The sequence below is a fragment of the Trichomycterus rosablanca genome, chromosome 21, assembly GCF_030014385.1.
Source record: "Trichomycterus rosablanca isolate fTriRos1 chromosome 21, fTriRos1.hap1, whole genome shotgun sequence".
NCBI lineage: Eukaryota > Metazoa > Chordata > Actinopteri > Siluriformes > Trichomycteridae > Trichomycterus > Trichomycterus rosablanca.
This window is the reverse complement of record NC_086008.1, coordinates 18,917,701-18,930,967: the sequence shown is the minus strand read 5'-3', so window position 1 is coordinate 18,930,967 and position 13,267 is coordinate 18,917,701. Positions and strand designations below refer to the sequence as shown.

The 13,267-nt window shown below is 42.9% G+C and overlaps 1 protein-coding gene across 1 annotated transcript in view; it reads right to left on the bottom strand.

Annotated features, from left to right (window-relative positions):
* Positions 1–5,640: 5,640 nt before the first annotated feature.
* The window catches only part of rasgef1ba (RasGEF domain family, member 1Ba), a 29,070-nt gene continuing 21,443 nt past the window's right edge, over positions 5,641–13,267 (bottom strand). The window contains exons 13-14 of the mRNA XM_063018045.1: positions 12,075–12,147; positions 5,641–6,925 (exon numbers count right to left, since the gene is read on the bottom strand). Of these exons, the coding sequence (XP_062874115.1) occupies positions 6,901–6,925; positions 12,075–12,147 (98 nt within the window). The 3' untranslated portion in view covers positions 5,641–6,900. The remainder of the gene's footprint in view (positions 6,926–12,074; positions 12,148–13,267) is intronic.

The window sequence follows — 13,267 nt, the reverse complement described above, 5'->3', positions numbered from 1 at the left end:
TCCATAATGCAGGAAATAGTGCTGGAAAAAAAAATCTAGCAAGTTCAGATACCTCCAGCGTTGTTGCGTTGTGCAAGCTGCTAGACTTCTGTTATTTATTTAATAACATAGAAAATGTCCATTATTATATTTATTAATACTTAAAAAAAAAAAGTAATTAGATTTAAACCTTGATCCTATGCATTTATTACCTTGCCAACATTCAACTACCCACGTTCAAAATGTATGGATCAACTGTGTTCAATCCCAACACCAGATAATTAGCTTATCTCTTTCTAGGGTCCATTAGTATGGTATAACCCATCCACAGATCTAATCTAAGTTACACCAAGAAGCACTCAGGTCAGGGATCCAATCACAGACAAAAGAAGAATCTAGGGTTAGGGCTTTTATAAATACACTATATAATTGAAAGTATTGAGACACCCCTTATGATTTAATATACTGTATGTGTTTCAGCCATAACAATCGCTAACAGGTGTAATAAATCAATGATATTAAGGACATTAGATGCTTCTAACTTTGCCTACTGACATTCTCTTGACCCACATCAGTGCCCAGCCATACAGTTGTGTTGTTCTTTAGACTTACCAGCGACGGAGGTACGCAAGGTCCGTTACAATCTATCCAACCAAGTACTGGAAGATCTAAACAGGCTAGTCTAGCATCTCTCATCTCTTTCCTTGGGAGTCCATCGAGTATACCCTCGAGCACCATATCCACCCTAAAAGATAAAAACAATGGAACGTGTATTGAGCACTGAGGTATGGCAGTTCCACCAATGGTCAGTTATCAATGGCTTTAAAATCTCCAAAACCAAAACGTCATGCATTCACTTCTACCAGCTGTGAGCGCTGCAGCCTGAGCTGGAGCTTTGCTATTCTACGTAAAGAACTTCGGGCCTCTTCGAACCTTGGTGCTTTTCAGAGAACCAGATTCAAGAGGAGCCAAGGACGTGACAACAGTGGGCATTGCGCAACAGAAGTAAAGAGTAGTAACAAGGTGGTGGAGTGTGTGAGCATTTGTGCTGTAGTTCATTGTAGTTCGATCAACTAGGTGAGGGCATGGGTCCCATCCCTCATGTGGGTGTACAGAGCCTTAGCCTGATCTAGACTGAATGATGGGACCACAGTCTATAGAGATGCCAAAAAAAATCGTACCTCCATCAAGGAATCCGGCTGTCGTTGGGAGCATCCCGTACCTCTCTTGTTCGAAGCCTGTACGTTAAAGCTGGTGAACCTTCCTTAGAGTCTAGACGGCTGAAACTGGCCCTGCAGAACCAAACACAGAAACATGTTTAAAGAAAACCTCCTCCAGACTGGGCCCACAGTTCACCTTTTAACTTGAAAATGACCCAAAGCATACAGCCAAAACACTACTAGAGTGGCTCCAGGGCAAATCTTTGAATATTCAAGTGGCCATGCAAAAGCCCATTAAAACCACCTCCTTGTTTCTACACTCACTGTCCATTTTATCAGCTCCACTTACCACATAGAAGCACTTTGTAGTTCTACAATTACTGACTGTAGTCTGTCTGTTTCTCTGCATGCTTTGTTAGCCTCCTTTAATGCTGTTCTTCAATGGTCAGGACCCCCACAGGACTGCTACAGAGCAGGTATTACAGTATTTAGGTGGTGGATCATTCTCAGCACTGCAGTGACACTGACATGGTGGTGGTGTGTTAGTGTGTGTTGTGCTGGTATGTGCTGATGGAGTTTTTAAACACCTCACTGTCACTGCTGGACTGAGAATAGTCCACCAACCAAAAACATCCAGCCAACAGCGCCCCGTAAGCAGCGTCCTGTGACCACTGCTGAAGGTCTACAAGATGACCGACTCAAACAGCAGCAATAGATGAGCGATCGTCTCTGACTTTACATCTACGAGGTGGACCAACTAGGTAGGAGTGTCTAATAGGGTGGACAGTGAGTGGACACGGTATTTAAAAACTCAAACCAGCACAACACACACTAACACACCACCACCATGTCAGTGTCACTGCAGTGCTGACAATGATCCACCACCTAAATAATACCTGCTCTGTGGGGGTCCTGACCATTGAAGAACAGGGTGGAGCTGATAAAACAGTAAGTGTAGAAACAAGGAGGTGGTTTTAATGTTATGGCTGATCAGTGTATTTGACAACGTGTTACTAAGTCCATCTATGGGTGTGAACAAGCTAGCCATGTGAGAATCTATCGCTCTGAGGATCTCACTCACGTTCAGACTCGATTCGCTCTGGTAGAAATAAAATCAGTACCTGCTTCAGAGCGTCAGTGATGGGGAGGTGACGGGTGACATTCCGCAGGTGAGCGAACGCAGCACGTGGCCATCCGGACCTGCAGAGCTGCTGAAGACACCCTGCTGCAGGAGAAAAAAAGAGAACGCTTGTGTCAGTTCAAGCTGGTCTAGATGACTGGCTTCATACGCAACACAAAGATCTATTAACATGTCAAAAGACATGCTGATCTGACGAGTTCTTATGAACTATTCCAAGCTATTTTTATACACACGATCTGCCACTGACAGGTGAAGTAAATAACATTGTTTATTATTGAGTATCTACGATGATTGTTGTCAAGGGGTGTATATTAGACCATCATGACTCGCAAAAAAATGACTCGTAAACAACAAGAGTCCCTAGCATCAGCATATGTTAACATTAGTTACGTGTGACAATTCATAACTAATGACGCTCCGGCCGTCTTAACCCGCAACGCACGCAATGGGTAAATGTTCCAGCCAGCTTCCGGCGTAGTGATAAAGAATCGCTCCATACTCACTACTCCCTACAGTTCACTTCATTTGAAAATTTTCCTTACCTTTGGATTGGAATCTCACTTAGTATGGTGGAATACCCTACGTAGTGCACTTCACAGGAACAACTGGGGTGAATGGAACACTCCTACAGAATTGGCGCTAATGGTTGAAAGACTGAACCAGCTTTCTGAACCTTCTGATTTTAATTTTAGTAAGAGATGCTCTTATTTGTTATTTGCATTTATTCAGTTTGCGTCACACAGACGGTGTGTTAATGAAACGCTCGATCGGCTTTCTGACGAGTCCGTGTTTTACTTCACGACCAGGAAAAGTTTGGGGGGTTTTAATTATAAGCACATTTACAAAATAACAGATTCTATTCCTAATGGTACAACATACAGTTATACATTTAATAGCATCTGGAAGAACATAAGCTCAGGTAAGCAGTGGTTATGATTTTCTTTGCTGCATTTTGGATTTTGGCCGCTGTGCCGTGATTTATCAAAGAAAACAAAACGTATCAGTTTAAGCTTTTAACTGGAACCTTCTTGTTACGGAAATTACATTAATTTACACAATGACTAGGAAAGTAAAGGTACGAAGTATAACGGCAAAATAGTCACTAATCTGTTGTTGTTTTTTTTTATCTAAACTTACATATTATTCATTTATTTCTACGCTACATTTCCAATATATGTTTTGTGTATATTATATTGACTCGTGACTTGACTTGGACTCATATATATATCATTCAGACTGATTTATGGAGAAACACTGTATATTATAGGATAATAAATATTATTAAAAATTAGTAACATGTCCAAATTATCACTATGAACTACAAAAATTGTTTATTTTACCTTGGTGTGATTATTGTGAAATTGTCATACTCTATTTCAACCAGCAGATGGAGACAACCTTCATAAAACCGTCAACATGCAACTACAGTATATGCAACACGTATAATATAATAACAAATAAAGCACAGTGACGCAACATGACTCCAAAAATATGTGGACTATTAAATATTTGCTTCATAAACACATTATGTTCTTTTTTTATTTATCTTCCTGCTTTTACCTACCAGATTAGCTGAACTGTTGAGCTCTTCTGCTTCACAGTATCACCAACTACAACCAAGCTAACTGCTATAAAGTATAAACATGCTAAACTTACTTTTCATTGAGTGTCGAATTCTGGAAGTTTCTGAGCTGCTTCATCTACTTCAAACGTTTGTAAAAGAGTCTGTCACAGTCAGTGCTTGATTTTACGCACCTGTTAGCAATATATGTGTCTAATGAGCCAAACCCACTAATTAGCCTCTTCTGGAAACTGGAAACTGGAAACACTGGGCTGAAACTGGAGTGCCAACTAGTGGTGGTCACTCAGTAATGTGATCCGGTTCACTTGAGTCTGATGTGTATATTAATGGGTCAAGGGTTCAAGAGGGATGGTCAACAACAAATTGTCGTGGTTACTTGACCCAGTCAGGCAGCCACAGTGGCACCAAAACAAACAGTCAGTAAATTACCATGGAGAAGGGCTATGATACTCCTTAAGTGGTACAGTCCTAAAGTAGCTTGTAAGCATTTGCATATTTTGTCAGAGGACTCATAAAATCCGGGTTAGTTGAAACCTCGGACTCGTGATTCCCGATTCAGTACGAAGATTCAAATCATTTACCCGGGTGATTCAGGAACCGCCCAGCTCTAGCGCCAACTAGAGAACGTGTCATACTTCACACTGACGGTGAAAATGAGGTTCGAAACCGGGTCCCTGAAGCCGTGCAGCAGCTATTCATTCTCGATTCACCAATTTTAATGATTGTGTTTTGATTATTGGTGCCAGTAAAATCAGAAGGCACACACACACACACACACACACCTACATAAAGTGTATTCCAAATGAAGTAGCAACTTACTGGCATTTCACGTTGGTTCTCAGAGGAAGCTTAGGTGGATGTAGGGAAGCATATCAAACACTTCACCAGAAGACCCAAGTCCATAGTTTGGTCTGAAGCCGTGAGTCTAATTGCTGCGCCACAAAGTTATGTCCAGATTATACAGCAGTTACTATGTACACAGTGAATTTGGCATTCTGCTGATGTAGTTTACCCTGGTATACCGCCCAGATGATTATCACAGCTTGAAACAAATGCCGTCTTTGTGGATACGACTGGATTGGGTGGAAAACTGAGGGGAAATGCATTTTTCTGTATTTAGTTCACAAACTGGACGGCACGGTGGCTCGGTGGGTAGCACTGTTACCTCACAGCAAGAAGGTCCTGGGTTGGATTCCAAAAGTTGAGCAGTCTGGGTCCTCCAACGTTTCCTCCAACAGTCCAAAGATACTAACATTGCCCTGATGGCGCCCTGGCCAGGGTGTTTCTGTGTGCCTTGCTAACCCATTGAGTTCTGGGATACGCTCCAGCACCCCAAGCAACCCTGATTAGGATAAGCGGCTTAGAAAGTGAATGATTCAGACCAGACAAAGCAAAGTAAAGGTTCTAGCAAAATATATATAATAATAATACTTACATTAATAAATACATAATCAGGCGCCCAGGTGGTGCAGCGGGATATTCCGCTAGCACACCAGCGCCGAGATTCTGAATTCCTCGGTTCGGAACTCGGCATTGCCACCGGTCGACTGGGCGCCATCTAGCGAGCATAATTGGCAGTGCCTGCGGCAGACACGTCTCTGCTAGGGCGGGATGACCGGACAAGGTGAAAAAGGGTTCCGCTAAGGGCTGGAGGAGGTGTGAGCAGCAATATACCCACCTCGACTGCAGCGGAAGACGAATTGACTACACTAAATTGGGAGAAAATGCATAAATAAAATAGAAAAAAATACAAATGAAATAAATACATAAACAAAATGCATGTTTACATAAGGGTTCATTTATTTAAATGTATTTTTATCTATACAACTATCTCAGTGAAAATACATATCAACGTTTACAAAGAAAAAAACACTTCATAAGTACATAAAGCACAACAGGATTCAGTGGAAAAGTTTCAATAAGCGAAAAAATAAACGGGTAAACTAGACATCGCTCGCGATCGTGTTCTTCATTAACTTTATACTGCGTGGTGGTGCCCTTAAATTTACTCTGCTTCATATAAAGTTTAATAAATATAAAATATTAGGAAAATATCTGTAGCTTCAAAACGGGTTATGTACGTAGTACAAAATTTAACAATTTGTAAACATTAGCAAATATTTAAAAAAACATCACAACACATTTTCAGGGGAACCTAAATAAGCTATCCTAATTAATAATAATAATAATAATTATAATAATAATGAGCATCTATAGATAAACGTATGCAAATACAGTATTGTAGCATGGAATTAGCTGTACTTGGCCACCAGGGGGCAACACAAGATCGTAATGAGTTCCCCAGTTCGTTAATAAAATACTATAAATTTGTATTATGATAAATATTACTTCTATTAATAACACTGATAAAAAAAGAATGGATAAAATTATAATGTTTTATCTTTTCCTTCATTCTTTTATTCTCAAATGCACCCTCAGACGCACCCAGTGCATTTAGCAAACCGTGACTAGCCGCTCTAGTTGACGCCGCCTCACAACAAACACAAACATCTCAAATGTATAAAGTCATTATGAACAAAAAACACCAAAACAAATTCAAACAAGGATAAAATAAATCTCTATTTAAATTAACGTTTACATTATTATTATTATACACAATGCTGGTTGCAATTTAAGTCTTTTTTAACACGCTCCCAGAGTTAGCCAGCCAGCAGCTAACTCGCATTGTCCATGGAGAAAAGAAAACAATCAGGATCAGAATGGTCCAGGATGGTCCATAATGTAACATTTTAGCCACACAGACATAAACAACACAAATAATCTCGTGTTTCAAAATGGAAAAACAAGGAATTACAGCGAAGTCTTTATTCAGAGGTAAAAAATCCATTGATATCTTCAGTATGAAGGGTTTGGTGTTGCCTCTTCAGACGCAAAATTCAATCACATCCAAAGTAGAGATTGTCGTTTCCCTTGAAAACGGGGATACTTCTCACTTTTTGAGGGAACAAAACGGGGGAAACATCTTGCTTGGCAGAAGCTTTACTTCACGATTCAGGTTCTCAGTGGAATTAGTGGAATTACGTCCGATTTAGCAAGGAAGACCTGAAAAACAAGCAAATACTTAACTTACGACGAAGAAGTAAACATTCCATGAGTGTAAACTTGACCATGAACTTGTTGGGACGTTCCTTTTTAAAACCATGGGCATTTAGATTTTTTCTAGCCTACCAGAATTCGCAATTATAAGAGGGATTTGTACCCACTTTATTAACAGATAATCGACAGAGAAAGAAAGTGTTCAATGGGGTTGAGGTCAGGGCTCTGTGTAGGCCACGTCAAACTCTTCAAAGCATGTCTTTATAGACCACATGTCCACATACTTTTGACTACATAGTGCACTTATAGTCTTGGGAATAGAGCTGCAGAGTCTCTAGAGTGGCAGGTTGGAATGGGAAACGATCATCTTACCCTGTATCCTTCCAATAAAAGACCCCAATTAATTACAGAAAGGCATAAGAGAGGACACACTTCTGTAGATGTCAACGATATGGGTCAGCAGCAATGGTATATGGCATATGGATACATATGTAGGGAGTTCCCTTCATGAAAGAAGTGTCCAATGGGGTTTAGGTCAGAAATCTTTGCAGGCCATCTATATAGACTATGTTTTGTGTACAGGGTCTCAGCCATGCTGAAAGAGCAAGCGATGGGTGAGACTAGGACACTTTAAATAATTAGGAGAGATGTCCACATACTTTTGACTATATAGTGCATTATAGTCTAGAGCTGCAGGTTGGAATGAAAAATGATCATCTTAACCTGTATCCATCCAATAAAATATTTCCACCACACCAATTGCTTTAAACATTTTTGGAAGGGTTTTGGAAGCCCCCCCTGTGCACAAATCAAGTTCTATAAAGACATGGTGTGGAGAATCGAGCCTACCCCAGAGCCCCTACCTCAGCCCATTAAACACCTTTGAAATGGAACATCGGTTCCAAGCCCGGCCTTCTCAATGAACACCAGTGCAAGACTTCCAAAAAACTATTTTGACTAAATGGGCCTATTCCCAGAGTTACCCTCCCAAGAGTGGAGGCTGTTATGGGTGCAAAGTAGTGGTAATTCCAACCATGAGTTCCCTCCATGAAAAAAAGTGTCCGATGGGGTTTAGGTCAGGAATCTTCGCAGGCCAGTACAACTCCTTTATTTCAAACTGTTCAAAGCATGTCTTTATAGACTACGCTTTATGTACAGGGTCCTAGCCATGCTGAAAGAGCAAGCGATGGGTGAGACTAGGACACTTCAAATAATTACTTTTGACTATATAGTGCATTTTTTTTAATCCAACAGCTTATAGTCTTGGGAATAAAGCTGCAGAGTCTCTAGAGCTAGATCTTAACTTGTATCCATCCAATAAAAACAGCTACAAAGACGACGGACTCAACAGTATTGGTCAGCAGCAATGGTATTTGGCATATGGATAAATATGTAGCGAGTCCCCCCCCCCCCCATGGACCAGCCATGATTATTTACATTTGCGGCATGTTAGAGACTCTTAGTGACTTTACAATTCTCACTAATAACAATTTAACCATTGGAGGATTGAGGGTTTTACTCGGGGGCACTACAGTGGCAACCTGGTGATGGTGGGGCTTGAATCAGCAGCCTCCAGTACCTTAACCACTGAGCTATTATTGCCCTACTTCTGGCTGAAAGACTCCAAAGACATTTCAGTCCGGGCCAGTGGCTGACCACAAGATAGCAAAAGGTTAAATCACGCTGATCTGGTTTGATCTGATAAGACTGGTGTCATAAACACATAAAACAGCACAATAAACGCCGTGGTCCTGATTTATTTGTACACTCAGACTCAGTTTCACCTGACATTTAGACCCTTACAGGAATGTTTCTACTTTACAAGCTTTAATAGGTCTTATCTGTTCTCTTCTGGTCACTACAGGGTTAACTGGCTCCCCCTAAAGCACCAACAGCTGTGCTCCCGCCTCCGCCTGGCTCTGAGCACGTTCTGCTGAGCCAGACAGAATCTGGTAATGTGACGGATCCTGCCTCGGTGAGACGGACGCCTTTTCCGATCCATCACACACTGGAAGACATGGCTGAACAAACAGCCGAGCGGACCTGCTCGATTTAAATGGGGGCTGTGTCGAGTCGTTGTGTCCAATGTGTTTTTATATACAGTGTATCACAAAAGTGAGTACACCCCTCACATTTCTGCAAATATTTCATTATATCTTTTCATGGGACAACACTATAGACATGAAACTTGGATATAACTTAGAGTAGTCAGTGTACAGCTTGTATAGCAGTGTAGATTTACTGTCTTCTGAAAATAACTCAACACACAGCCATTAATGTCTAAATAGCTGGCAACATAAGTGAGTACACCCCACAGTGAACATGTCCAAATTGTGCCCAAATGTGTCGTTGTCCCTCCCTGGTGTCATGTGTCAAGGTCCCAGGTGTAAATGGGGAGCAGGGCTGTTAAATTTGGTGTTTTGGGTACAATTCTCTCATACTGGCCACTGGATATTCAACATGGCACCTCATGGCAAATAACTCTCTGAGGATGTGAGAAATAGAATTGTTGCTCTCCACAAAGATGGCCTGGGCTATAAGAAGATTGCTAACACCCTGAAACTGAGCTACAGCATGGTGGCCAAGGTCATACAGCGGTTTTCCAGGACAGGTTCCACTCGGAACAGGCTTCGCCAGGGTCGACCAAAGAAGTTGAGTCCACGTGTTCGGCGTCATATCCAGAGGTTGGCTTTAAAAAATAGACACATGAGTGCTGCCAGCATTGCTGCAGAGGTTGAAGACATGGGAGGTCAGCCTGTCAGTGCTCAGACCATACGCCGCACACTGCATCAACTCGGTCTGCATGGTCGTCATCCCAGAAGGAAGCTGACGCACAAGAAAGCCCGCAAACAGTTTGCTGAAGACAAGCAGTCCAAGAACATGGATTACTGGAATGCCCTGTGGTCTGACGAGACCAAGATAAACTTGTTTGGCTCAGATGGTGTCCAGCATGTGTGGCAGCGCCCTGGTGAGAAGTACCAAGACAACTGTATCTTGCCTACAGTCAAGCATGGTGGTGGTAGCATCATGGTCTTGGGCTGCATGAGTGTTGCTGGCACTGGGGAGCTGCAGTTCATTGAGGGAAACATGAATTCCAACATGTACTGTGACATTCTGAAACAGAGCATGATCCCCTCCCTTCGAAAACTGGGCCTCATGGCAGTTTTCCAACAGGATAACGACCCCAAACACAACCTCCAAGATGACAACTGCCTTGCTGAGGAAGCTGAAGGTAAAGGTGATGGACTAAACCCAATTGAGCACCTGTGGCGCATCCTCAAGTGGAAGGTGGAGGAGTTCAAGGTGTCTAACATCCACCAGCTCCGTGATGTCATCATGGAGGAGTGGAAGAGGATTCCAGTAGCAACCTGTGCAGCTCTGGTGAATTCCATGCCCAGGAGGGTTAAGGCAGTGCTGGATAATAATGGTGGTCACACAAAATATTGACACTTTGGGCACAATTTGGACATGTTCACTGTGGGGTGTACTCACTTATGTTGCCAGCTATTTAGACATTAATGGCTGTGTGTTGAGTTATTTTCAGAAGACAGCAAATCTACACTGCTATACAAGCTGTACACTGACTACTCTAAGTTATATCCAAGTTTCATGTCTATAGTGTTGTCCCATGAAAAGATATAATGAAATATTTGCAGAAATGTGAGGGGTGTACTCATTTTTGTGATACACTGTATATATATATATAATACAGTAACTGACCACTTAATATAGTAACTGTGACCCTTACACTGGCCAAAAGTATATAGACACCCATCCTACATGTTCAATTTATATATTTCCGCCACACAAGTGTATACAATCATTGAAATTAAATAAATGATATGTTTTAAACCTTTTTGGAGGGGTTTGTGGAAGCCCCCCTGTGCATCAAGCTCTATAAAGACATGGTGTGGAGAATCGAGCCCACCCAGAGCCCCTACCTCAACCCATGGAACACCTTTGAAATGGAACATCGGTTCCAAGCCTGGCCTTCCAAAAAGCTCTTTTGACTAAATGGGTCAATTGCCAGAGTTACCCACCCAAGAGTGGAGGCTGTTATGGGTGCAAAGTGGTGGTAATTCCAACCACGAGCTCATTAGACATTCCATTTCAAAACCGTAATCAATTAAATGGTGTCTACAGGCGTACTGGGTATTACTGGAGATCTGAATTGGAATTACTGCCACTTTGCATCCATAACAGGCTCCACTCCAGGGATAATAACTCTGGGAATTTGCCCATTCGGTCAAACAAGCTTTTTGGAAGTCAGCACCTATACAGAGATGACTGGCTATGTCTAGGGTAGGGTGGATAAACAGCCTAGGCATTGGTGGGGTGCATTTGTCAGTGCGCTCTCAGTGCTGGTCCCCAGTCTGGACAACAATAAGGAGGGTTGTGTCAGGAACGGCATCTAGCATTCAGTCAACATAGCTTTTTAGAAGTCAGCACCTATCCAGAGATGATTGGCTACGTCTAGGGCAGGGATGGTTAAACAGCCTAGGCATTCGGAGGTGAACTAGTCAGTGCGCTCTCAGTGCTGGTCTCCAGCCTGGATTAAAATAAGGAGGGTTGTGTCAGGAACGGCATCTGGCCAATACAAGTACCAGGCCAATTTAGTCAACAGAGCTTTTTGGAAGTCAATGCCTATCTAGGGACGATTGGCTACATCTGGGGCAGGGGTGATTAAATAGCCTAGGCATTCGGAGGTGCACTTGACAGTGCTGGTCCCCAGCCTGGATAACAATAAAAAGCGTTGTGTCAGGAAGGGCATCTGGTCCATACAAGTACCAGGCCAATTCAGTCAACAGAGCTTTTTGGAAGTCAGCGCCTATCTTGGGAAGATAAGCGCTGTTATAAGTTAAACAGCCTAAGCACTGGGAGGTGCACTTGTCAGTGCACTCTCAGTGCTGGTCCCCAGCCTGGACAACAATAAGGAAGGTTGTGTCAATTCAGGTACTTGGACCGGAATAAATCTCTGTAACATCCCCAATTGCCTCATCTGTACCCTGGCACACGGCCTACATTGGCACATTTTTGACAGCTGAGTAACAGCAAAATAACACAGATCTTATCATCACTGATATCACGTTACATGTCATAGTGAGACGCGAGTCTAGCCGAGTCAGACCTCTCGCTCTTGCACACTCATACACACCTGAGAGATTTCCATCCGTCCTTCTCCATGTTGTTCTCCGGTCCCTCGCTTTCGTACGACGCCAGATACAGAGCTGTCGACAGATAAAAGGACAATGAATGATGTGTCAGGGTAGTTTCACTGAAGGCTTTGTTCTTGACTCATCTCTGAATTCTTCACCCCTTGGGTAATCGGAGAACGTTGTACTCTTGTAAACGCGGCGTTCTGCTCCGATAACTCGTCGCGTATCAGATTTTTGGCGCTAGAACAGACATGCAGCGCGTGACATGTAGTCACCGAACGGGTCGGTGATCAGTCCGAGCCTGAGGGTGCCCTGCCGTCGGGCTGTCTAGTCGTGACAGCATGACCAGAGGTCAAGCGGGTCAAGACGTGTACGAGGGTGGACGGTTTACACATACTGTATGCTAAAAATCTGATTAGGTCGCTGGTTCTGGTCCACCACTGCCAGGTTGCTGCTGTTGGGTCCTTGAGCAAGGCCCTTAACCTTCAATCGCTCAGACTGCATACTGTCACAGTACTGCGAGTCGCTCTGCATAAAGGCGTCTGCTATCCAGTACTGTGACAGTATACGGTCTGAGAAATTGAGGGTTTAGGGCCTTGCTCAAGGGCCCAACAGTGGCAACCTGGCAGTGGTGGGCTTGAACCAGCGACCTTTCGATTACTAGCCCAGTTTTCTATATCTAACTTATAATGCAGATTATTTAGATGCACCAGTTAGGATTACGCCGATTCTGATTACGTCGCCGCAGATTAGCTTACTAAGCTAACACAGTTAGCCTCAGGCCATTCAAACCAATGGGCTGAGCCGGCACAACCCGCTAGCATGCCAGCTAACGTCTCCCTCCGTGTACCGAAATCAGACTTGTGCACCTTTATTTATTTACATTTGAAAAGAACTCCATTGGTTGCTCCGCATTCGTCCGGCATGTTTGTAGTTTTTTTGTGAGGAAAGTCATGCCGCACTGAATGCTGGGATTGCCTTCAGGGCTAAAGAAGCATCGGATTTATTCAGCATCGTTATTCAGTCAGATTATCACTCAGAATTAAGGCGCCTCAGTAGGCAGCATTTTAGGGTATCTAAGAATTTAGACACGCCCTCTTCTCAGGAGTGTAGGATGACGTAAAATGCGTCTATGTAGAGAGATCGCTAGGTTTTCACCAGTCACTAACACTTACCGCCGCTTTGCACCCAT